This window comes from Clavelina lepadiformis, chromosome 8 (genome assembly GCF_947623445.1).
Source record: "Clavelina lepadiformis chromosome 8, kaClaLepa1.1, whole genome shotgun sequence".
Taxonomy (NCBI): domain Eukaryota; kingdom Metazoa; phylum Chordata; class Ascidiacea; order Aplousobranchia; family Clavelinidae; genus Clavelina; species Clavelina lepadiformis.
In genome coordinates, this window is record NC_135247.1 from 143,862 (window position 1) to 165,396 (window position 21,535).

At 39.8% G+C, this 21,535-nt stretch overlaps 3 protein-coding genes across 8 annotated transcripts; all 3 read left to right on the forward strand.

The window, feature by feature from the left end:
* Positions 1-1,767: 1,767 nt before the first annotated feature.
* On the forward strand, positions 1,768-4,122 carry LOC143468991 (ileal sodium/bile acid cotransporter-like). Its single transcript, XM_076966498.1, has 9 exons — positions 1,768-1,905; positions 2,145-2,398; positions 2,467-2,614; positions 2,673-2,785; positions 2,862-2,950; positions 3,016-3,157; positions 3,231-3,415; positions 3,484-3,577; positions 3,651-4,122. The coding sequence occupies exons 2-9, from the start codon at positions 2,167-2,169 to the stop codon at positions 3,782-3,784; spliced, it is 1,137 nt and encodes a 378-aa protein (XP_076822613.1). The 5' UTR covers positions 1,768-1,905; positions 2,145-2,166; the 3' UTR covers positions 3,785-4,122.
* A 1,767-nt stretch (positions 4,123-5,889) lies between these two features.
* Positions 5,890-15,279, forward strand: LOC143469201 (FK506-binding protein 15-like). 5 transcript variants are annotated; one of them, XM_076966811.1, is made up of 30 exons: positions 6,732-6,752; positions 7,020-7,148; positions 7,268-7,383; positions 9,571-9,643; positions 9,942-10,011; positions 10,080-10,154; positions 10,215-10,313; positions 10,410-10,640; positions 10,817-10,960; positions 11,065-11,161; positions 11,235-11,280; positions 11,352-11,403; positions 11,463-11,585; positions 11,649-11,879; positions 11,933-12,044; positions 12,110-12,192; positions 12,281-12,397; positions 12,457-12,551; positions 12,646-12,771; positions 12,838-12,977; positions 13,048-13,184; positions 13,306-13,434; positions 13,499-13,591; positions 13,652-13,744; positions 13,812-13,931; positions 13,988-14,095; positions 14,168-14,248; positions 14,321-14,705; positions 14,767-14,815; positions 14,880-15,279. In XM_076966811.1, exons 2-30 carry the CDS (start codon positions 7,093-7,095, stop codon positions 15,028-15,030), a joined length of 3,432 nt encoding a protein of 1,143 aa, XP_076822926.1. In that variant the 5' UTR covers positions 6,732-6,752; positions 7,020-7,092; the 3' UTR covers positions 15,031-15,279. The 5 variants fall into 5 exon arrangements, with proteins under 5 accessions (XP_076822929.1, XP_076822925.1, XP_076822924.1 ...); XM_076966813.1 differs by having other exon boundaries at positions 6,734-6,752; positions 14,168-14,258; positions 14,385-14,705; XM_076966810.1 differs by having other exon boundaries at positions 5,892-6,752; positions 11,655-11,879; positions 14,168-14,705.
* Positions 15,280-15,482: 203 nt separating this feature from the next.
* On the forward strand, positions 15,483-19,659 carry LOC143469202 (uncharacterized). Of its 2 annotated transcripts, none has more exons than XM_076966815.1 (10): positions 15,483-16,386; positions 16,449-16,606; positions 16,664-16,804; positions 16,888-16,960; positions 17,077-17,221; positions 17,298-17,405; positions 17,471-17,605; positions 17,751-17,972; positions 18,148-18,299; positions 18,650-19,659. In XM_076966815.1, the coding sequence occupies exons 1-10, from the start codon at positions 16,268-16,270 to the stop codon at positions 18,711-18,713; spliced, it is 1,317 nt and encodes a 438-aa protein (XP_076822930.1). In that variant the 5' UTR covers positions 15,483-16,267; the 3' UTR covers positions 18,714-19,659. The 2 variants fall into 2 exon arrangements, with proteins under 2 accessions (XP_076822930.1, XP_076822931.1); XM_076966816.1 differs by having other exon boundaries at positions 16,250-16,386; positions 16,435-16,606.
* Positions 19,660-21,535: the final 1,876 nt, after the last annotated feature.

The following is a 21,535-nucleotide window of genomic DNA, read 5'->3' on the forward strand; positions in this document are numbered from 1 at the left end:
CTACAGCTTTATAATGTGCCTTCTAGTATTAGTGGCAGTCGGGTATTGTGCGTTAATGTGTGTTTTACGGGGTGTTGCGCCATTGATTGCCAGTAGCACGCATGGGTTCAGGCGTATGTATTCACATGTGTTTCACTGATAAGCTTAATATTAGTAACAAGCGCAATACAGTGAATAGAACTGATATCACAATCTTCGTAGAATTGTGTGGACTAACTCTTCAGCTTTTCTTATACAGTATTATATAAGTACTTATATAAGTAATCTTTATACGAATTTTAAATTAGTCTTAAAGTTCTCTGTAAACTAATTTAACAAAACAAAGATAGCAAAATATTTTGCATCCTATTCTTTGCTGTGATTAGACCATTTGCAGACCACCTACTAAATAGACGTAATAAACGCTCCCGCGTAATGGTGAGCCGGTGGTATGTGATGTATGGTATCAGAATATGCCAGTATATGGTGTCAGAATATGCCAGTATATGGTGTCAGAATATGCCAGTATGTGGCATCAGAATATGCCAGTATGTGGCATCAGAATATGCCAGTATGTGGCATCAGAATATGCCAGTATGTGGTATCAGAATATGCCAGTATGTGGCATCAGAATATGCCAGTATGTGGCATCAGAATATGCCAGTGTGTGGCATCAGATTATGCCAGTATGTGGCATCAGAATATGCCAGTATGTGGCATCAGAATATGCCAGTATGTGGTATCAGAATATGCCAGTATGTGGCATCAGAATATGCCAGTATGTGGCATCAGAATATGCCAGTATGTGGCATCAGAATATGCCAGTATGTGGTATTATAATTTTATTTCGGGACTGAGGTGCAGCGGCCGTTGAACTAAATCCTCCTCGTTACTAGTTGACGCTCTCACATTTGTAGTTAATGAAAAAATGTGCTGCCTTAGTGGCTATTACCATGTTACGCAGCCCCACATGTACAAGGCCTGGAAAAGATAACCTTTGAAACAGCGAACGCAAACCTCCGGAATTTAAATTTGTTTCTGGTAATTGAGAGCCTGCGCGTCTCTTATTTACTTTTCAATTTTTATTGCGTCAAAAATAAAATTTTATGTTTAAGGTCGTAAAAGTTTTCAGTAAAAATTTTATGACATTTCTATTCGGTGCCAAAACCAAAAATCTTAGGACAAAGAGATTGCGTAAAATAAAAAGAAATTCCCGGAAAGAAAGTTTGTAGAAGCGGCCATATTGCAAGATGCGATTATTATAGCAAACAAAACTTCAAAGCTCCAAACACCATTTTTATTTATTACCATATTAATTTGACGACACTTTTGAGCGATCAATCTAAAGATTGTTATGTCACAACGGCAACAAACAACGGGGCATTCTTATATTGAAAATCTAAGAGCACAAAGAAAAACGTGACATAGATTTAAACTTCTTTCAAAACACTGTTGTGGTTTAAAAATAACAATTTCGTATCAAAATTCTTAAGTTTGAGTCAATTGCATTAAAAGAGTTTTCCAGTAAAATGACTTTTTATAATATGTGAGGAAGTCCAAATTTTCTTGAAACTTTGTCTGTTCTTCACAATTTGTTTCTTTTGCTTCTGTTCTGACGTCACACGACCCATTATCAAGAAAATGATCGAACGTGAAAATGTAAATATGAACAGTAGCGGTGACGATTTTATGAATTTCAGTAAGCAGTTAAATGCGGACAATAAGATTTTGTGTGCACAGAAAAGCGATCGCAGGTCCCGACCCAGCATCATTATAATAACAGAAAGGTCAGGAATAGCTGAGCAACATTTTTTGCGAAGAAGGAAGTTTTTGACATCAGTGCGTCGCTGTTGTTGAAATCAGAAAGAAGTTTGCTTGGGCGGGTAGTTTGGAAAATTTGGCGGAAAAGACAACTTTAACCGAATAGTAAGGGCTGGTAACTTTACGTACAGAATGATAATTAAATAAGTGATGTATGCAGAATGGAAGCACACTTTACCTTCGCACAGATCAACGCATCTCTATACGTCATTCTGTACGCAAAGTTGCCGATATATATGCAAACGGAAAGCAAAAAGACTTGAAAACCTTGTGAAGTTATTTCTATTTTACCTCGATTAAGTTTTTGGTAAATTTTACAATTATGGCTTGTTTTTGTTTTTCAGAAATTATTTTTAATCCAACATTATGGCGACAACAGGCTTCACTTCGCTTGCGGAAAACATCTCGCTTGTCACAAATTCTAGTTCAGTTATGACTCCCCCGCAGGCAAGTACCGTCCAGGTCGCTTTAAGTTATCTTCTGATCGCGATGATCGCGGTTGCGATGTTGGGGGTCGGTTGTGGAGTGGATTACAGGAAAGTTCTGGAACATTTTAAGAAGCCGAGCGGGATTTTGATCGGATTTTTCAGCCAGTTCCGTGAGTAAAGTTCAAAATAAGAACAGGCTGCTCGCATTAACATCCAACTAAACTCTTCCTTTGTTAAGTGTTTATGCCTCTGATCGCGTTTGCCATGGCGAAAATCTTTCAGATGACGGACTCTCAGGTCATAATCCTCCTGATTGTTGGGTCATGTCCGGGAGGCACAACATCCAACATTGTCACATATTGGGTGGATGGAGACATTGACCTTAGGTGACTTGATTGGATTGGAGTTTTGTGAAGTTAGTTATGACCACAGACTTGTTTCCAGCATCACGATGACATTTGTGTCGAGCACTCTCGGACTCGGGATGATGCCGCTCTTGCTCTTCATTTACTCCCAAGGATTCGACGAAAATCTCAGTGTTCCTTTCCAAACCATAGGTCGGTAGCAATTGAGCTTTTGGACAAAGCTTTGACATGTTTTATTAACCAGGTTTAAACAATTTTCTATTTCAAGGTATTACGATTGCTTCGCTGGTTGTTCCAGTTTTTATTGGGATGTTTATTCGACACAAATTTCCTCAAAAGTATCCCATAATTCTCAAGGTGACGTCAACGGATGTAGTTGTAACAACTTTTTTTGTAATTTTAAAAATTCTCTTTATTTAAAGGTCCTGACAGTATTCGGGATAATTTCAATAATCGCTGTGGCCAGCGCATCTATCGCGGTGTACAGCGGTGTCTTTGTCCTCACCACCTCTCAAACAGTGTGTGCCGTGCTATTTCCGCTCATAGGGATGGGTCTCGGATATGGTCAGTCTTTGTTTTTTACCTTATGCTTATGCAATTTAGAACTAACCGTTTAGCTCATACGCTTTACCTGCAGGTTTTTCTTCTTTGGTATCTTGCTACCGCCCCCTGCGGCTTCATCACTTCCAACGACGAACGATTGCCATAGAAACCGGGGTTCAGAACGCGCAACTCGCCACTTCCATTGTCCAACTGTCCGACTTTCCACTAAGAGTAAAAGGCGCCATGCTGCCATTCCCGATCGTCTACCTCGGGGCCCAGGTGATTGTGACGACATAATAAGCTTGGGTTAGGGAGTTAGACTTGATCGAGATGTATTCTCTTTCTAGTTGGGTTGGATTGTCGTTGGACTTTTGGCTTTCCGCGTTTACAAATGGAAATTCCACAGAATTACACCTGGCGACCAATCTTCGTCAGCTGAAGGTAGCATTGTGTTGTCATTACGACTTGAGGCGATTTTCAAAGAATTAAAATTGTCAAATGTTTGGATTTTCAGATGACAAAGTGCGAGAAGAAAAGTTGAAGGAAGGCTCGGGTTGTGGAAATCCCAATCCTGCTTATGACGAAATAGAGCCTCCCACTTATGAAGACATAACTGAGCAACGTCACAATGAAATCACAGTTTTGTGAAGATGCTGAAAAATTATATAAACAGAAATAGTTAAGTTAGAGCTTTTTAAACAGAAACCAACACATTGATTGTAAATTTTTATTGAAATTTGTTCAGATTTGAAATTTATTCACAGTTTATTTTGTTTTTTTTTTAATGTTCTTTTTGGTCATACAACGATGAATAGTTTAGGCCTACTTGCTGATAATTTGTTGTAAATTTGATACCAATTGCAATTCCAATCTTAAATCTAAGAGAGATTTAATTTTAAATAACTTTTTAACGAAAGAGTCAAATGTAGTCTCATTGTGCTTGATTATAACGTTACTCGCGCAAATAAAAAGTTCCTTCGACAGCATTTTTTTCCAGGTCTTAAATTATTTGACGCATCTCGTTGGCGAAATTGAAAGGCCATAACTTTTATTGCTGTTTGTCCAAGTTCAGACAAGTCTCGGCAGTAAACGACGGTCTGTTAAATTCTTGCCCGGTTTTGCCATTTCATTTTCTTTCTGTATTCGCTCTTTGAAAGCAATTGTTAAAATTTTGTCATTGAAGTTGACGCAGATCTCTCACTTTGCTGTCTCGATATCGAGAGTTTTCAGTCTCTTCCCCAATATTACCTGGACTTTAAAATAATTTATTGCGTTATTGTAAAGTTCAACGTGAAGATGTCAACGTAAAACACTTAAATTTTATCCTAAATCGTTTCCTATCAGCTTTATGACTTCGATGACGTATCATTCTGTCCGCAAATGCAACTTCGCGTTTCCTAGTAGGTATTTTATGACGTAGTGTGGAAGACAACCGGAACGCCTAAAATTGGAATTATTGAATTAGCGATGAGTTGTTGGGGGCGTTACGCTTATCCTTTCCTTTATTTCAGTTCTTCCGCCAGAAGTCCGTTGGGAACTTTAATTTCCGCTTTTTTTCCGCGTCTGTCCATCTAGTCCAGTGGTTCTCAAACTGTGGTACGCGTACCACTAGTGGTACGCGAGAGCTTTTTAAGTGGTACCGCGTACCGCTGAACATGATTTTCGATGTGCTGTGAGTAATGTGTTGCCCCGGATAGACAAGCTTGTGCAGAAGAAACAGTTGCATCTATCAAATTAAATTGTGTTTTCTTGCTATTCATTGGTGTTATGGTATAGTAATAACGGTAATAACTAATAAATACCGGTACATTTGAGTAAAATAAGTCATTCAGGAGCCACAGGTGGTACGCAGTGTAGCAAAAAAAACGAACGAGTGGTACGCGATCGCAAAAAGTTTGAGAAACACTGATCTAGTCGCAAAGCTGGAATCCGTACCTTGTGGTCTCATTAAAGTTCCTGCCTCATCAGGTCTTTTTGGGGTCTAAGGCTCCAGGCCATAGATGTTATATAAAGACGTGTTTATATTATATCTATGCTCTAAGCTAGTATACAAGCATAGTATACTAAAACGCATCTTTTAGAACAGTACAGTATACTGTGATACAAGTGCAAAACTACATGACGTCACAACACAATTCGAGTAGCTGGGGTCTAGACCAGTGGTTCCCAACCGCGGCTCCAAGCTAGCCTTCTTGCGGCTCTCAATGAGCCCTGAAAATCCAACAAAAAAATAAAAAATCTATTTATTATAATTAGGGCGATTATTTTTTGACTTATCAAAAAAAGTCAAAAATTGGTCTAAATTTATAGCGTTAGGTCAAAATTGTTTACAAATTTTTCATTTTACATCATACAGTTACACCTTGTAGCCTACTTTATACTGTTGTGAATAGCCCATTGTCTACTTATTGTGAATCATAAACGGCCTCCTGAATCCTAAACCACAATTGCGCCTCGCTTTGACAAAGTTGTTAAAGCTCAAAGCCAATGCGAAGTTGGACATTAAATTGATTTGTGTTATTTTTCATGTTATTCGTTGGTACATGCTTTAAAATTTTCGTTATAATTTCTTGAGTGTTTTCATGCGGCTCCATACGTACTCTGAAGTTTGAAATTCGGCCCCGACACCAAAAAAGGTTGGGAACCACTGGTCTAGAGTCTCTAGACTCTAGACTCTAGAAAACAAAGGTGCAACTTGTGGTTTTGCACTTGCCCGTATGGAAAGAAGGCTTAGCGTACCGGACATGTCTGGTGCACATCAGTCTTTGAATAGTAGGCTATCCATGTACAAAAGTTTACATGTCCGTATTTGTGTATTAGACCCAAAAACCTTGTTATTTCACACAAATTTATAATAAATAAACAAAAAATGAGGCCGCAGTGCACCCCATCACGCCAAAATTTTCGTCTTTCCGCCTTTAAACAAACAAAGTGATCAATATTTTCAAGGTGCAGTTTCTCGTCGAAAACTGCCACCTTCTGCTGAGTATGGTCGTTTTCAGCAAGATTTTTGTTGCACAAAACAACCAAAAATGACGAATGCGGTGCACAGAAATACTCAAATGTAATGGACGTACACAGTAATCTAAACAGTTTGAGGGTCTAGTGCAGAAATATACAACCAGAAGATGGATTTTTTACTATTCCACAGATCCCAGCTGCTCAAGTTGTGACATCATTTGGTTGTGCACTTCTGCACTAGACCCAGTTTTTCGTTATTTAATCTAAATCGTCGATTAAAAGCTTCACGTGCATACTGATGGCTTCATTTTCCCTTTCGCAGCAACAGCACACTTGAGCTTTCACTGCTAATGGTATCGCACACCAGCACGCTGAAATGTCATGCTCATTTTTTGGCTGAGAACAAACGATGTCCATAAAATAACAGACCATATACTTTTCCTGTTTTAGTGTGAAAGGAACCTTCACACACCTTCCCTGCAACTTTCATCACTATTATGACTGGCATGGGTAGTGAGTCACAATTGCATTGAATAAATATCTGGCCATCTACGAATTTTCCAGTTTTTACCTGGCATTCATTTCTGCAAGTGCAAACAAGCTGCTAATATTGAAATGCCTCTGATTAATGCTGCTCTGTAAGTGCATTCGCAAATAAGTGTTTATGGGTTTTATTTTGCTGATACAGAGTGGCAACTTTTCTTGGTGAATACATTTTCCCAAGTTGTGCATAAGCAGTAAGCACCTGTTCTAAACATTTTGTGCATGTAAAAGATTAATATTTTTCGGCTTGTCGCATTTTTCTCCAAAGCAAAGATATTTTCAATTTGTTAGGTTAGAAGGTGAATGCCTATATGACAAAGTTGTGCGCCATATTGCCCAAGTCAGCCCTTATTCCAAGCTACTTTTATTTGCATTACAGTGATAAGTTATGAAACATCTTGATTGAACCTCCTGTAAGATTGTTCCGACACTGAGATCTAATATCTTTGAAGATGAACTTTCTTGCTGGATCAGCGCCAGATGGTGATGATGGAGACTTCATGGGCAGGTGAGCTCCGTCCACTCACGTTGCTGAAATGCCAAAAATGGCTGTTTGCTCGCCACATCAACATCTTATGTTGTTGTACCCTGTGTAATCTTTGGGATAATATTTGTTGTTTTGTGCAGAGGAGGAAACTCAAATTTGTCGTCGTTGTTCGGGATGAGCAACCAGATGAACAAGAACCCGTCAAGCAATCAGACTCTAACGTACACATCGCCCAAACCTCCGGGAAATTTGTCTGGTCAGTCAATTCAATTAAGAGCTTGCCAGAGTCAGTTTTGATGAGTTCTTAGCCAGAAAGCAGCCGTGTTGTTGGCTCACTGGTGGGGAAATTAATATAAACACCAGAAAACAAACAAAATTGTGTCAATTGGACCTTGCACAAAGACAATCACTTTGTGGCTTGAGACTTTCCTCATCTGAGACTTTCTTTAGTCTGAGAATAAAAATTATCTTATCATGACCTTAACCATTTTCCACATCTATGTCAAAGTTTGGCGTCTTGCGTTTATGCAGCATTTGATATACTTAGATCAGCATCAAAATATCACTCTGATTCAGACCAATATTCTATATATAAGGGCAAGTCAAAAATGTTCCTCACTTTTATGATTTTCATTTATTTGCACAAACACAAGAGTAAAAGAAATATCATACATCATTTTTCTACATTATCTCCTTCCTTTTCGATGCACTTATTTCAGCAGTTCACAAGCTTTTGAATTCCATCCGAGAAGAATTTTTTTTCGTTGGTCATACAACGATTTATTCCCTACTTCTTGCACTGCTTGATTTGAAGAAAATTTATGACCTCACAAAGCATGTTTGAGCTAAGAGATGATAGTTGGAAGGTGCAAGTTCTGGGCTGTATGCAGGATGTTGTAGCACTTAAAAACCCAGTTTGTCGATGGTTTCAATAGTTTTTCTGGCTGCATGTGGACGACAGATCTCCAGACGTCTACGCTTGTGCTCTATCGTAAGCTGTCTTGGTACCCACTTTACAGAAGCCAAGGTTTTCATGAATGATTTGATGGGCAGAGCCATGACTAATCTGCGCAGAGCGTGCCATCCCATCGATAGCAATGTGCCGGTCCATCAGTATCATTTCTTGCCAAGTCTTCTCATCAGTGGTAGTGGTTGATGGACGTCTTGCTCCTTCTGCATGTTTCACACTTGTCCGGCCACTTTTAAATCTCTCAATCCACTCATACACAGTTCTTTTCGGTAGCGCAAAGTTTCCATATTGTGCTAAAAGCCTCCTGTGAACTTCAGCCTCTGATGTGCCTTCTGACCATAAAAATCTGATCACTGCGCATTGTTCTTCACTGGTACATTGTGCTAGTGGAGCTGCCATTTTTATCAACTGAAACCAACCGCTGTAAAGATCGATCGTACAAGTAGATCAGCTGATGATGATCACATGACACAGCACTAACAGCAGTCGGCACGCACAAAAAACATTGCACCGAAAAGGAAAGCGAGAATGGCTACTACAGTAATGTGCGGAAAGTTTTTGACTTGTCCTCGTACCAGGGTTTCCCAACTGGGGTCGTGAAACAAGTTTAATTTTTAAAAATAAAATCTTTTTTGTTAATTTTTGATTCGCTTTATTGTTACCATTACGAGATTCTTTTATTACTGTAAGCTACAGCTACTGTTCGTTGGTAGATTGTGTGCATTTCTATGATTTTGCTAGAGACAAAAATACCACTTGAGATTTGTAATTGGATGTTTATTGTTTTGACATCATAAATGTGTAGGCTACCAATCAAGCGTTCGCATAGAAATTTATTTTCTAAAATGGGGTCGCAGAACCAAAAAGTTTGAGAAGCCCTGATATATACCATTAGGATAAGCTTAATAACTATCATGTTTCCAGTTTATTACAATTGGTTTGAAAAAAATAATGTATTGTATTCGCAGATATTAGACTTCAAAGATCATGTTACGCTTAAGTCATTTTCAAGAATTGATATTTTTAAACAGCCAGTAGCTCGCTGTGTGTTTGTTGAAACAATTCTAAACTAATCTAAGCTATAGAAGTACCTTTGATAAACATCAAAAGTATGTATAGCGCCACCACTGTTTATCTGAGAGCGTTTCTAACATAAACAGTGATTTTGTCACGGATGAGCGCACACGCACATGGGGCAAAAGTTTGAACTTTAAAGCAGTACGATATAACTTCGAAATCATACAACCGATTTTCAATGCCATTTTCTTTTATTTAAGTTATGCAACAATCAACATAAATTTTGACCCATTAAAATATTCGGTGTAACAATTGTACCAACTTCAGTGGAATGACAGTGGAGTGCATGCTGGTATCTGTTGGGTGTGAATAATTTTTGTTTACGTCATGTTGAGGTTAACTTTGATGTGTTGTGTGCATGAACCAGCTAATAACGATTAATCTTCTACTTTGCAGCACAAGCAAATAAGCCTGCTGCTGGTGCCTCATCTGGAGTTGCCATTGCTGTCGCGGTGACTGCGTATAGATTGTAAGTTTATTTTCCGAAATTTGACTTCCTAGCTGCAAAGTGTGTATCGTATTACCATGTCTCATCTGAGATAACTATTTGTTCGCTTTACTTTGCACTCCCAGGCTCAGTGGTTACTGGAGACTTAACATTGTCGTTGTAATATTGATGCTTTTAAATGAGACTTGCACCAAACATTGGTGTTTTTACCGGCACGCTTGTTGACATGACCTTTGCTATATAACTAATTTGATACAAATTGATTTGTGTTAAATCAGTATAGAATGCACTCATTTACATGTCTATTGTGACTTCATAGTTTGAACAATCAGAATGTAAAGCAAGGAAAATTGGGAGCTGCTGTTTTAAGAGATTTTGCTGCAAAAGACGTAAGAACTTCATTTCTGTTGCATAGTTTGGTGACTTCTTTCCAACCTTGTTTCTTCATTCATTTCAGTATAAAATAGTGATGTATGTGACGAAGCAGCAGCCTGTGTCAAGCGTGAAGATCACTCCGACCTTCATGTTTATTGTAAGTTGCTAATCTGTTTGCAAACAATGAAGACATCCTCTCAGATGAATTCTTTTTCAGGTCCAAGCAAATAACTATGCGACGTTCATCGACGACCAGCAACAAAGGTGGACCGTGTTGTTTGATTCAACAAAGCAGTTGTCAGATTTTGCGAAACAGGTTTTACTTTAATTTCTCATCATCCTCTTGTGATGTGTATGGCTGCCATTCATAATCACAACACACATGTTCATGCCGATTGATGCGGTGTTGAAGGTTTGTCTGGGAAAGTTTTTCACGAGCACGCAGCCGGCCGATGGCTGCACCATCCAAGACTTGTCCGATCGTCAACCTCAGATGAAGTCAGTTGCTAGCGGAGACTCACTGGAGATGAAGTACACGGGTTGGCTTGTCGACAGCGAAGGAAATCTCGGCAGTGTGTTTGATGGTAACCACAACTCTGAGAAGACATTCCGCTTCAAGATTGGTCGAGGGAAAGTTATCAAGGTTCCCGTAATACGACGAACATGTTCTCATGAATGATCAGGCTGAAAACTAATGTATCAGAAGATGTTTAGATTTAAAATGGAACTTCTTCGAGATTGATGAAAGCGTTTCACAATGCAGTCAGTTTTAATCTTTTGTTTGCTTACATACCTCCGACTAACTTCATGATGTTGCAGGGCTGGGATGCTGGGATGATCGGGATGCAAAAGTCAGGAAGAAGGTTTCTTGTGATTCCTCCACACCTCGCTTATGGACAAAAGAGTGTTTCCAACAAAATTCCTCCAAATTCAATTCTTGCGTTTGAAGTTGATTTGCTTCGAGTGAGTTGAAACGATTTGATGAACTTGATACAAGAATCATTCCTTCTATATTCATGAAGCCGTTTGATGAGCAGACGTTGAGCTTTCTGTATCTTTATTTCCAGATTAAACGTGGTAAAGATGAATCTTCGGTGAAGAGTGTGGGATCTGTTGAATCCCTCGCACAAGCAAGTGATGCAACATTGAGCAACACAGAGGAAGGTTCATTGATATTTAATGGTTGTTGTGGTGGTTAAATATACTTATTGGGATGCGTTTGATATATTTCATTCAGCGCCACCATCCCAGGTCCCCACTGAAAACTCGTCACTTTTGGTCGGGTAAGTTCATTCGGCTGTTGTTTGACAATTCTTGGTCAAATTCATATTTATCCCCGTTCTATGTATCCTAGTGATGAAAACGTCAGGGAGAGGACGGCTTCATTGAACGACCAACTATCTCAGGTGACCAACTCATCATTTCACTTTCTTTTTGCTCCTTGTAATTTATTTTATCTGTGCAGGCAACACCAGACTCTTCCAAGACCACCTTGGTGTCCCGGATGGCAAAAATGGGCCATGCAATGATCCCGCTGCCCCACTCTGGGCAAACAGGGGAATCCCCTGCACCAGGACCTTCGCAATCAGTGAGTTGGTTTCTTCCTGAATTTTGTTATTTTCATCAGGTTCAACTTGAAACATTCTATAAGATGCAGCATGCGGTTCAGCAACCATTAAATCAACAAGCTGAGCAACAAATGGCACAAATCATGCAACAGCAACAACAAACCTTGCAACAGCAGAAAATCCTTCAACAGCAGTCAGAGTTTGAACTAAGACGGTCACCAGCAAACCATCAAATGTTATCACCATCCCCTTTACACCAACCGTTGGTGCACCAGAATTTACCATCCTCATCACCATTCCAACAATCCTCTCAGGTGAGGGATACCACCCCATGGTGTTTGTACAAGCGCTTATGGTTGTTGTGTAGGTTTATATCGACCAACCAAGCTTTGCGAATCGACAATCCCTCGGGATGGGAATGACACCATCCCAACTGGCCCCTCACACACCAGCCTACCAGCCCTACCTTTCTTCATATGGTAACCATACAAACCACTAACAGGTCGCACTGGTCGCAATAAATGAAATATTTTTTGATATTTAGGTCCAGAATTTCTTCCAATGCTGATGTCAGAATCTCGACAACAAACCTCAGAGATTCGTCTTCTCCAGGAGAAAGTAGATAAGGTGATGATGACCACTGCATCCAGTGCACATCCCATAATTGTTAGATAATTGGATCTGCCTGTCTTATTTGCCATTCGATATCTTTCAGGTTTCAAGTTTGGTTCAAGACGTGAAAAATAAAAATGATGTCTATGGTGGGCAGCTGAGCTCGAACCAAGCGATGGATGCAAGCATGATAATGCAAGGTGTCCAGAAGATTCTGAAGGTATGTTGTTGTCTGAATTCTTGCTGTCGATCCTCTGCAAGTTTTTAAGGTTTTTGCAGGAAAATGAGCACTTAAAAGAAACAATTTCTGAGAAAACGACTCAAATTGAAAATCAAAACAATAAAATCAGCGACTTGTTGCAGCAAAATCAAAAGCAAGTTTTTCTCAAGTTGACTTTTCCGTTTAAGATGTCTATTCTGTGGTATATGGTTAGGGGAGCTCCCTACTTATGTGAAATTTCTTGCTAGGTTGGTCGAGAAGAGCAATTTGATGTTGGAGAGACGGAACGATTCCTTCAAGGAGTCGTTCGAGCAGAGTCAGGCGCGATGCTTGCAGCTGGAACAGGATAAAGTTGATCTCACTCAGAGACTCAGGTAGAAGCTGGCCATGAAATATGCGTCCGACTTGTGCTTAACTTGCAATGTTGCTTCGCTTTGTAGTGATTCCTCGGCTAAGTTGTCGAGTTTAACGCTTGAAATGTCCGATGCTGCGCAAAGGGAAGTTGAGCTGAAGCAGAAGTTCAAAGAAATTTATGTCAAGGAAAAAAATCGGGCAGACATTGCTGAAGAAAAAGTGAAAGGTTGGCAGCGGACATGGATTTGAGCAAACGCGGCGTTTTCACAATTTCTTCCCTGGGTTTGTTTTTACAGAATGTGAAGAAGAACTTGCGTCCAATCAGAACAAGATGAAAAATGTTTTGTCCAATGAGGTTACTTCTCAGTCTCAAATTGAGGAATTGACCAATGAAATCAGGAAGTTGACTGACAAGAATGAAAAGTTGCTTGAGGTGATTACTCAACTGCGTTTCTGGCATAATGGTTGCTTATGACATCACAGTGATCATGATCAGCACTCGTGTGACCAGTTAGGCGCCATGTACGAGTTTACATGGAAAGTTTTTGTGACAGGATCATCAGAGTGAAAAGAAGAAGTGGAAAGATGAGAGAGAGCAGACGGAAGAGAAAGAATCATCTCTCCAGGACAAGATTGAAGAGTTAAAAAGATCCACATTTGCTGATAGAGAGCAGGAGAAGAAGGTTGGTTTCCATGAAATAGGGCTGGAGGAATTTTTTCATAAAGTTGTCTGTTCACTATTTACAGGTTGCCAGGTTAGAAGAAGAACTTTTTGGAACAAAGTTGAAGTTGGAAGAGTTGGAGGGAAGCGAAAGCAGGATGGAGACGATGCAGCATCGGGTAGGCTGACGTCATTGCTTTTGTTTAGATCCTTTCATGAAGCAAGTCTTTTGTCTCCAGATGGTGATGATGAGGAAAACCAACGAAGATTTCAAGTCCAAGATGGAAGAAATCTCATCCGAGCTCGACCACATACGACCATATAAGGAAGCAGTGGGTTAAGCTGCCAAAATTTCCTCAACTTTAAAGTGATGATTTTTAACCAATTGGTTTGTTTAAGTTTGAGCGACTGCTGACACAAGCCACCACCATGAAGGAGAAATATGAGACGAAGATCGATGACCTGAGAGAAGCCATCAAAGAACAAAATTCCCCGAACAACGACAACTTACTTGATCAGGTATGGTTATATGATGTCCGTGAAAGATAGCATCGTCGTGATCATTGCCTGTGCAGGTCAAAAGGATCATGAACTCCGTATTTCAACAAGTCAAACAGAAAATTGATTCTGATGAAAACTATTTTGGTTCTGACGTCATAAAGATTCTTCTTGACATCATAAAGGTATAATTGCCCATATTATGAGAACTTGACATTTTCTTGCTGTCAGTTTTCCAATGAAGTTGTTTTGTGTAGAGCACGACGCTTTCCATGACCAATGTTCAGCGAAGTGGGAAGGAGAGCAGAGGTGCGGATGAGAGGAGTAATGTGGATGATGACGAAAGTGCGGACGAAGACAAGAGTCCGGATGAAGACAAGAGTCCGGATGAAGACGAAAGTGCGGATGAAGACGAAAGTGCGGATGAGGACGAAATTCCGGATGAAGACGAAAGTGCGGATGAGGACGAAATTCCGGATGAGGACGAAAGTGCGGATGAGGATGAAAGTGCGGATGAGGACGAAAGTCCGGATGAGAACAAGAGTCCGGATGAGGAGATTGTGGAAGAAGAATCCAGATCAAATTATGAGGAGAACGCAACGGAAGTGGATGGTGGCTCCATGGAGGTCAAGAAAGATCCTGATAATTCGGATGCAGAGAAACCTTGTCCAAAAGAGGACCAGGAAGATGATAACGTTAGAGAGGATGATTCTTCCGAGATGAAAGAACATGGTGAAGGTGAAGAAAGAAGTGATCCTCCTGATGATGAAGACTCTGAGCAAGATGCTGTGAATGGTAGGTAGATGCTTGATCAACTTACTCTGAACTTGACATAAACTTGGAGCTTGTTCCCCAGGTGATCTCGAGCCGGACAAGAGCGACCAGGGTGGCAGCGACAATGACAAGTAAATTTGACTGCGATGAAATTTTCATTGCTTATGTGCACTTTCGAAATTTTAATATTTTCAGAATTGTGGATGAATTTTCTGCACTGTCCGCTAAGAGTCAAATACAAGACGGTTCCATTGCGTCATCAACATCATTTATGTCATCGTATGACGACAGGAAACCCCCGCCACTTTTTGATGACGAAAGCGATGACGATGATTTGTTCAAATAGTTTTGCCTGATCTTTAAAAATGCAGTTTATGTTGATTCGTCCAATCAACATCGGTGCTATGTCACGTGATTACATCTACTATCCTGCGTGAATGACGTGATTCCCGTTCATTGTGACGTCACATTCATGAAATAATCGAGCATTTCATTGTTTCATTATATTATTAAAGATTATTAGTCATGTTATGATTTATTTGTTACATCATTATCTTTCGATTATTACGTGTGCAATAAAGTTCTCTAATTACCAGTTCAACGTCTTGACTCGCCTTATTTGGTCAGATCAGATTGCAGCTTGTGACGTAACATCGATGACCGGTTTAAGCTTCATCGAACGGATGAGAAAAGTGAAGTTAGACCAGGGAGGCGTTAACCAGTGTAAAGATGTGAGTTTGCGTAACAGGAATTATTCAGATAATTACTCTTAATATGTATAATAAATTATTTTGCTGGGGTCTTAGTCTCATGCTGGCATGAAAACTCGCCTCACGTAAACCAGCTAATTGCCAGTTGAGTTTGTTGTTTTATGGACTTTGGCCTGAAGCCATGATCGCGGCCCAGAAGTTACCTTTTAATTGGCGCTTCGTGGAGTAAACTTGACATCGGTTTGTCTTAAATGACTTTGTTCATTTCAGGTAGTTTTCACTTTTTAGTCGCCGTAGAGGAAGATTATTCAGTAACAAACGATCGGGTTTTATGTTCAGAGATTAACAGCGAATACGTGGCTCATGATGACGTCATTAAATCGTAGAAATGGTGCAAGTGTAATGGAATGATAGGCAGTCGAAACGCGTTGCTTATAACCAATTGTATGTGATCAAGTTGTTCCAGCTGAAAGTTTGAGCAAGTCGAAAGCAACAACCCTCCGTTGTACGTCATTGCCAGTATAGGATAAGCGATGCGCCAATTTCCGCTTACAACGCTGCACAAGTTATTATCTCATAATGTTTTATTGTGACGCATTACACTGTCAGCGCCCGGAGTTGTGCATCATTTTACTTTCGATATCAGAATGCTGAGAATAGAAATACATGGGAACTACGGTTTGGCAATCTGGTTGGAATTTGCTTAAAAATTCATGATTTTCTTTGATTAGCCGGTAAATCCGGCCTACGGTGCCGACTAGCTGAGTGTAGCAGATTAGAGCAACAGCACGAAAGCTGGACTCATCAATAATAATAACTCACAATTTCTATTCGCGAAGATTTCTAAGTCTCTGCATCTGGCTCGTTGTAGGCATGGACCTGACATTCTTCAACAACAGCGCCGCCAATGTTGGCTTCCCTGTGCTTTACGCCGGAATGTCACTCTCAATGTTGACCGTCCTGGTTGCGCTGGTCACCTTTTTCTCAAACAAGTCAGTCTGCTCGATGATTGCGCTTGTGACGTTAACAATAAGACGTAGTGATCTGTTTCTAGGTTTCTTCGAATAAAACGTCAGAACGTCATCACCATAAACCTCTGCTTGTCGATGATTTTCTTCTACGTTGGCTTCTTGACGTCAGTGACAACTGTTCACGTCAAAGGGAGTTTTGTGAATTCGACAAAAGATTCGATACCTACGTCATGCATAGCAGGTAATGACGTCATCCTACTTGAATGTTGGGAGAGTTATAATGTTTCGATGTGCACAGGGGCCGCGATGACGTGTGCCGGGTGGCTCGCAGTGATTTTCTGGGTTTTGGTCAACTGGCTGTATTTGAGCTTCACAATCAATAAGACAGTGCCACGTCATGTCAGCCATTTCGTCATCAAAACGACACTACCCACATATGGTGAGTTACGTGAGCAGATTTCAACACTTTCCATGAAAGTGATTGTTGTACTTCAATAATGACATCATAATGCGTCTTGACAGGAATTGTCTTGATCATTCTTGCCGCGGTCGCCGCCGTTGACGAACACTTGAACCACCACCTCATAAGCTATATGTGGGTATTTCCCTTATGACGTCATACTCTTCCCCTCTCAATGCAATTTATCGATGGTCTTACATTCCTTATAAACGCATGAATCGCACAAATTTATTTGATGACGTTGATCCCAGGTGTTGGTACGAACTGAGGGGGGAGATAGCGGGCCTGGTCATCGGCGCCACTTCGCTCGCTTTCAGCGGCATCGTCGCCTCAGCTGCTTTCTGCTCCTGGAAAATGTCGCGCAAATCTCTCCCCACCACGCCCAGGATCGCTAAGGTTGCCATTTTTACGTCATTACTACAGTGGGATACCATTTCAACAAAGAAGCTCAATTTTCTTTCTCTTGTTCCAGAGAAATCGTCGAAATTTCATCCAATTGATGGCGCTCACCGCCATCATCGTCATAACCGACATTCCCCACCTATTGCTCTGGATCCTATCTGCTAAGGATGACGCAAAAGTAAAATTCATTCTCAAACTTAAAATTTTCACTGTTTAATGATTATAAGATGTTTATGTTGGCAGCTGGCGACAACAAACGATTATATCTGGATTGAAATAGTCGACGGTTGTCTGTCTGGGGCCGCTGGTATCCTAGTGGTCGTTGTGCTCATTTGCAGGTCCAATGATTTTAGAATGTTTTGGAAGGTTCTGCTCTCGGTGAGTGTCATCTATGTGTATGACGTCAGAGCGTAGTAGTAGCCCTTGCTGCCCCCAGCTGTGTTTGCTGAGTCATGGCGGCTCCTCTGCATGCTTAGTCACCGCGTTCTTTACTTTGAAATCTCAGAGTTTTTCTACTCTAAAGGGGGAAAACCCTACCAAGATTCGAAACTTCCGGTTGAATAACTCAACCCGGAAATTACCTAGCAGAGATATCAGCAACGTAACTGACGACACAATGGACAATCAGCGATCTCCAAAAAAGTACCAACCACGTGACCAGGTTGATGTAACGATAGAGGATGACGTATTCTACACGTCAACGGATATTCCTCTTCCAGATAGCCTGGTGTCCACCAAAGCTGAGGTGAGCTGTTATTCGAATTTGAATTTTATGGATACCGAACTTTTTCCGTTTTCGCTCAATTCCCAAAATTTTTCAACTTTAAAGGTAATTTTTCACTTTCAGCATTGTTACGTCGCTATCAGCATTGTTACGTCGCTATCAGTGACTAATTTAATCAAAGCTTATTACTTCACAGAGCAATAGCGGCAGCACATCTGCTGATGGTTTCCAAATTAAGAGAAAAATATTTCGAAGCTCGATAAAGAAATCAAACAAAGCAAGCTCGTCGTCAGTTCACAGCACTTCCTACGAAGTCGCTACAGCGAGAAGCAGTAAGACTTTAAACAGGTAGCCTACTAATTCATAGTTACGTCGCTAACATCAGATAAATCACATATCGCTAAATGTTAGTGATGCGCTGCAACCAAATTTATTGGATTTCGTGCGGACCTGAGTATCTTGATGCACGAATCGACGATGCACGTTCTAGAGTCTAGAACTATAGTAGGCCTAGATCAGCATCATCGTGTTGCCAAGTTCACGATATGAATACAATCGCGAAGCAATTTACGTAAAATACAATCAAATAGAGATTGAAAACTTGGTTTGATAAAAGAACTTTAACGTGTTCGGGCTTGTATTGGCCCATGCCTGCTAAAGATTATTCTGTGATTAATGCAAGTTACTTGTTTTGGAAGGATTGACTTCAAACTATCGAGGTCCTCTATCAATGGAGAACTGGATAGGAAGACATCTTTCTGAGATTCATCATCTACTGACGTCATAACTACTGTACTAAGAATGTAGTCATAATGTTGATTCTTTGTTTGCAAAGAATTGAAATGATTTTTCTCAAGTTGCCGGCGATAGGAAACGCACCAAGTTATTTTCCTGTTTTCTGTGAAATTAAAAATTGGCAAAAATCAAATCAAACAAAACTTAACTGACTTAAATTTTCACAAAAAGCAAAATATAGAAGATAAAATCGTAGAAAACTGGATTTTAACGAACAACTTAATCCAGAGACTTTTGTTTGATCTGGGCGTTTTGACAGAAGCGATTGGTCGCAACAAACGTTGTTTGTCGGTCGCGTCTTGTCCTGGAACGCCCCCATAGCAAATTTACTTAATTTTTATAGCTTCTGCCTTCGTCTCGGTCGAAGCGAATTACGGAATTTACGTCGTTCTAAAGTTGGATCCTGGAATGCGGAACGCGATAATTCGCATAAGAACAAAGTTGTTTTGGAGACGACGACACCTCAATCTTTATTTGAACTTTTACTCGGCCTACTTACTTTTATCTTCGTCATTATTGATATTTTGTAAGGTGTTTGTGAGAAGAGTAATTATTAGATTTCTTATTCATCCACCTTCGAAAGTTTTCCCGATGATTTCTTCAACTTTCAAAGAAATGTCGCTGCCTACAGCGAAGATAGATTTCTGCATTTCCATTTTTCCAATAAGAAGGAAACTATTTTTGGATCGAGTAAAATTTCGTCAGAGTGACGTCACCAAATGCATTCCATCAGTCAAGTAACCCGAATTTTTACACCACCAGACAATGAGTAACTGTATATATGTGTCAGCAAAAGTCGCTGATTTACGGAAACTCTTTTGGAAATTCATTTCTGCGCTTTGAAATTTACTTCACATTTTTATGTGCAACTAATTTGTAGTGACGTTAAAATACATTTGTGACGTAACACTCATGGCATTTCCGCAAATAGTTTTAGTAAAAGACGTGAAAAGATTTCAGCGTTGGATTTAGACTAAGCGTTGGCCGTCATTTGTCATAGCTTAACAACTTGGGCAAACATAAAACGAACAACGGCGGTCCGCCCAGAAACATCAGGCCAACAACTAAAAGCAAACAAACTGTAGTGATATAAGCTTAAGATTACTTTTCTGTTCGGAAGACAGCTTGCTTTGAATTGGTAGTTTTGTTTGAAGTAAAACTTTTGTGGGAAGAAAATGATCAAAAAGTTGTTTATTATTTTATTGCTGGTTTACATTTCTTTCGCAAAACCAGCAAAAATTACTGGAGAAAAAGTAAGAAAATTATTTTCAAGTCGATGTTGTTCGATTTTGTAAAAACTTTCAAACAAGTTAAATTTATAACGTGCATGAGCGCATCGGTATAAGTTGTTGCAGAATATTATTTCTCTAATGTTTTCTCAGGTCTTGAAAAGAGAAGCGCGTTCGACAGCAACGAAATCGGGTTTGTAGGATTTTATTATTATAATAATAATCATTTAGAGATATTATTTAGAAATATAATACACCAGGATGAAAATAATTATTTTGTTTAACATTAATTCCTAAGTTTTTAAAATATTTTCCAAAATTTGGGATTTCTGGCTCAATTTCTACTGAGGTTTGATTTTTAACTTAGTGCTGCGCACATTACAGTTAAATGATATGAAGAATGATTGAAAGAAAGCTGAAGTCCTATAAGTTATACGTCGCAGTGGGAAAGCTCCCGGGGAAGTTTTACGAGGTTTTTTAATGGCGACCAAGAGTGGCATCCTGTTGCAAACTCTTCTCTGAGTTCAGTGTTCCATTACTCGCGACATTTGGTTAATTTCGTAACTATGGTAAAGCATGACGATCCTGGCTCAATGATTTGGGTCCACTTTCTTTAAATTAATCACTTTCTACCAAATATGTTTAAGTTTTTACTTGCTATGATAACATATGGTTATGCCTATAATAACTTTCGAAACAAAGCAGATTGCATCATATTCAAAACAAAATTACAACATGATGATGGGATTCTGTCGTTTGGTATTGACACGAATACATTTGTCGTTCGTTCGTGGCGGCCGACATGATCTTGTCAGGCCGTAGCCAGGGTTGGGTTTGAATAGAAGCAACAGCAAGGATGTCAAGTCCCCGTTTAAACATGTTACATGTAGTTCAGCACTGACCTCAATATAACCACAACCTAGTATTCGTGTGCAAACGAGCCCGAATATTTTTATCGCCGGACAATTCTAGAAAGAAAGAATCTCCGGCACAAGACATGAAATGTCAGGACGTGACTTTGGTTGTCACATAACCGCGTCAGAAATACAAAATTTTCATTCGCAATTATGAATCATATGATTCTTGCGTCACAACGGTAAACTTTCACAGTTGCTACTTCGGTTAGTCCCATTATGGTAAAAGGCACGTTTACAACTGTGACTTGAAGTAACAATAGACAGGCTTTGAAAATAGTGCCTATTAAAACCAGACATAAAACTTTCAATTTTTCGGTTGAACTTGATTTCATTGTTGGTCAGATAAATTGCTGAGCAAAGTCAGCAGGTTCAAATCGACACAAAAATCCTCTACTCCGTCTACTCCACCATGTGCTGTAAATATAATAAATCTGAATTTGCGACTTGGGTTAATTTTCGAAATAACTCGACTTGCATAGAGTCAAGTTAGGGTGGGATGCACCACAACAGATCAACTTGATCAAGGATTAAGGATTAAACCAAGATCATATGATCCAGGTTTTAAGTGGATCCTTAATTGTCATGCACCAAGTCCAATCTGGTCAAGATCATGTGATCGACGCATGATCTTGATCAACGTCAA

What these genes read in the sequence shown, in the direction of transcription:
- LOC143468991 (XM_076966498.1), top strand. Translation starts at nt 2,167, where the DNA reads ATGGCGACAACAGGCTTCACTTCGCTTGCGGAAAACATCTCGCTTGTC. An exon ending in AGGGATGGGTCTCGGATATG is followed by an intron (nt 3,158 to 3,230) that starts GTCAGTCTTTGT and finishes CTTTACCTGCAG; the next exon opens with GTTTTTCTTCTTTGGTATCT. An exon ending in TCGTCTACCTCGGGGCCCAG is followed by an intron (nt 3,416 to 3,483) that starts GTGATTGTGACG and finishes TTCTCTTTCTAG; the next exon opens with TTGGGTTGGATTGTCGTTGG.
- LOC143469201 (XM_076966809.1), top strand. Translation starts at nt 7,093, where the DNA reads ATGAACTTTCTTGCTGGATCAGCGCCAGATGGTGATGATGGAGACTTC. An exon ending in GATGGAGACTTCATGGGCAG is followed by an intron (nt 7,149 to 7,267) that starts GTGAGCTCCGTC and finishes TGTTTTGTGCAG; the next exon opens with AGGAGGAAACTCAAATTTGT. An exon ending in ATTGAGCAACACAGAGGAAG is followed by an intron (nt 11,162 to 11,234) that starts GTTCATTGATAT and finishes TATTTCATTCAG; the next exon opens with CGCCACCATCCCAGGTCCCC.
- LOC143469202 (XM_076966815.1), top strand. Translation starts at nt 16,268, where the DNA reads ATGGACCTGACATTCTTCAACAACAGCGCCGCCAATGTTGGCTTCCCT. An exon ending in GTCACCTTTTTCTCAAACAA is followed by an intron (nt 16,387 to 16,448) that starts GTCAGTCTGCTC and finishes ATCTGTTTCTAG; the next exon opens with GTTTCTTCGAATAAAACGTC. An exon ending in ACCTACGTCATGCATAGCAG is followed by an intron (nt 16,607 to 16,663) that starts GTAATGACGTCA and finishes CGATGTGCACAG; the next exon opens with GGGCCGCGATGACGTGTGCC.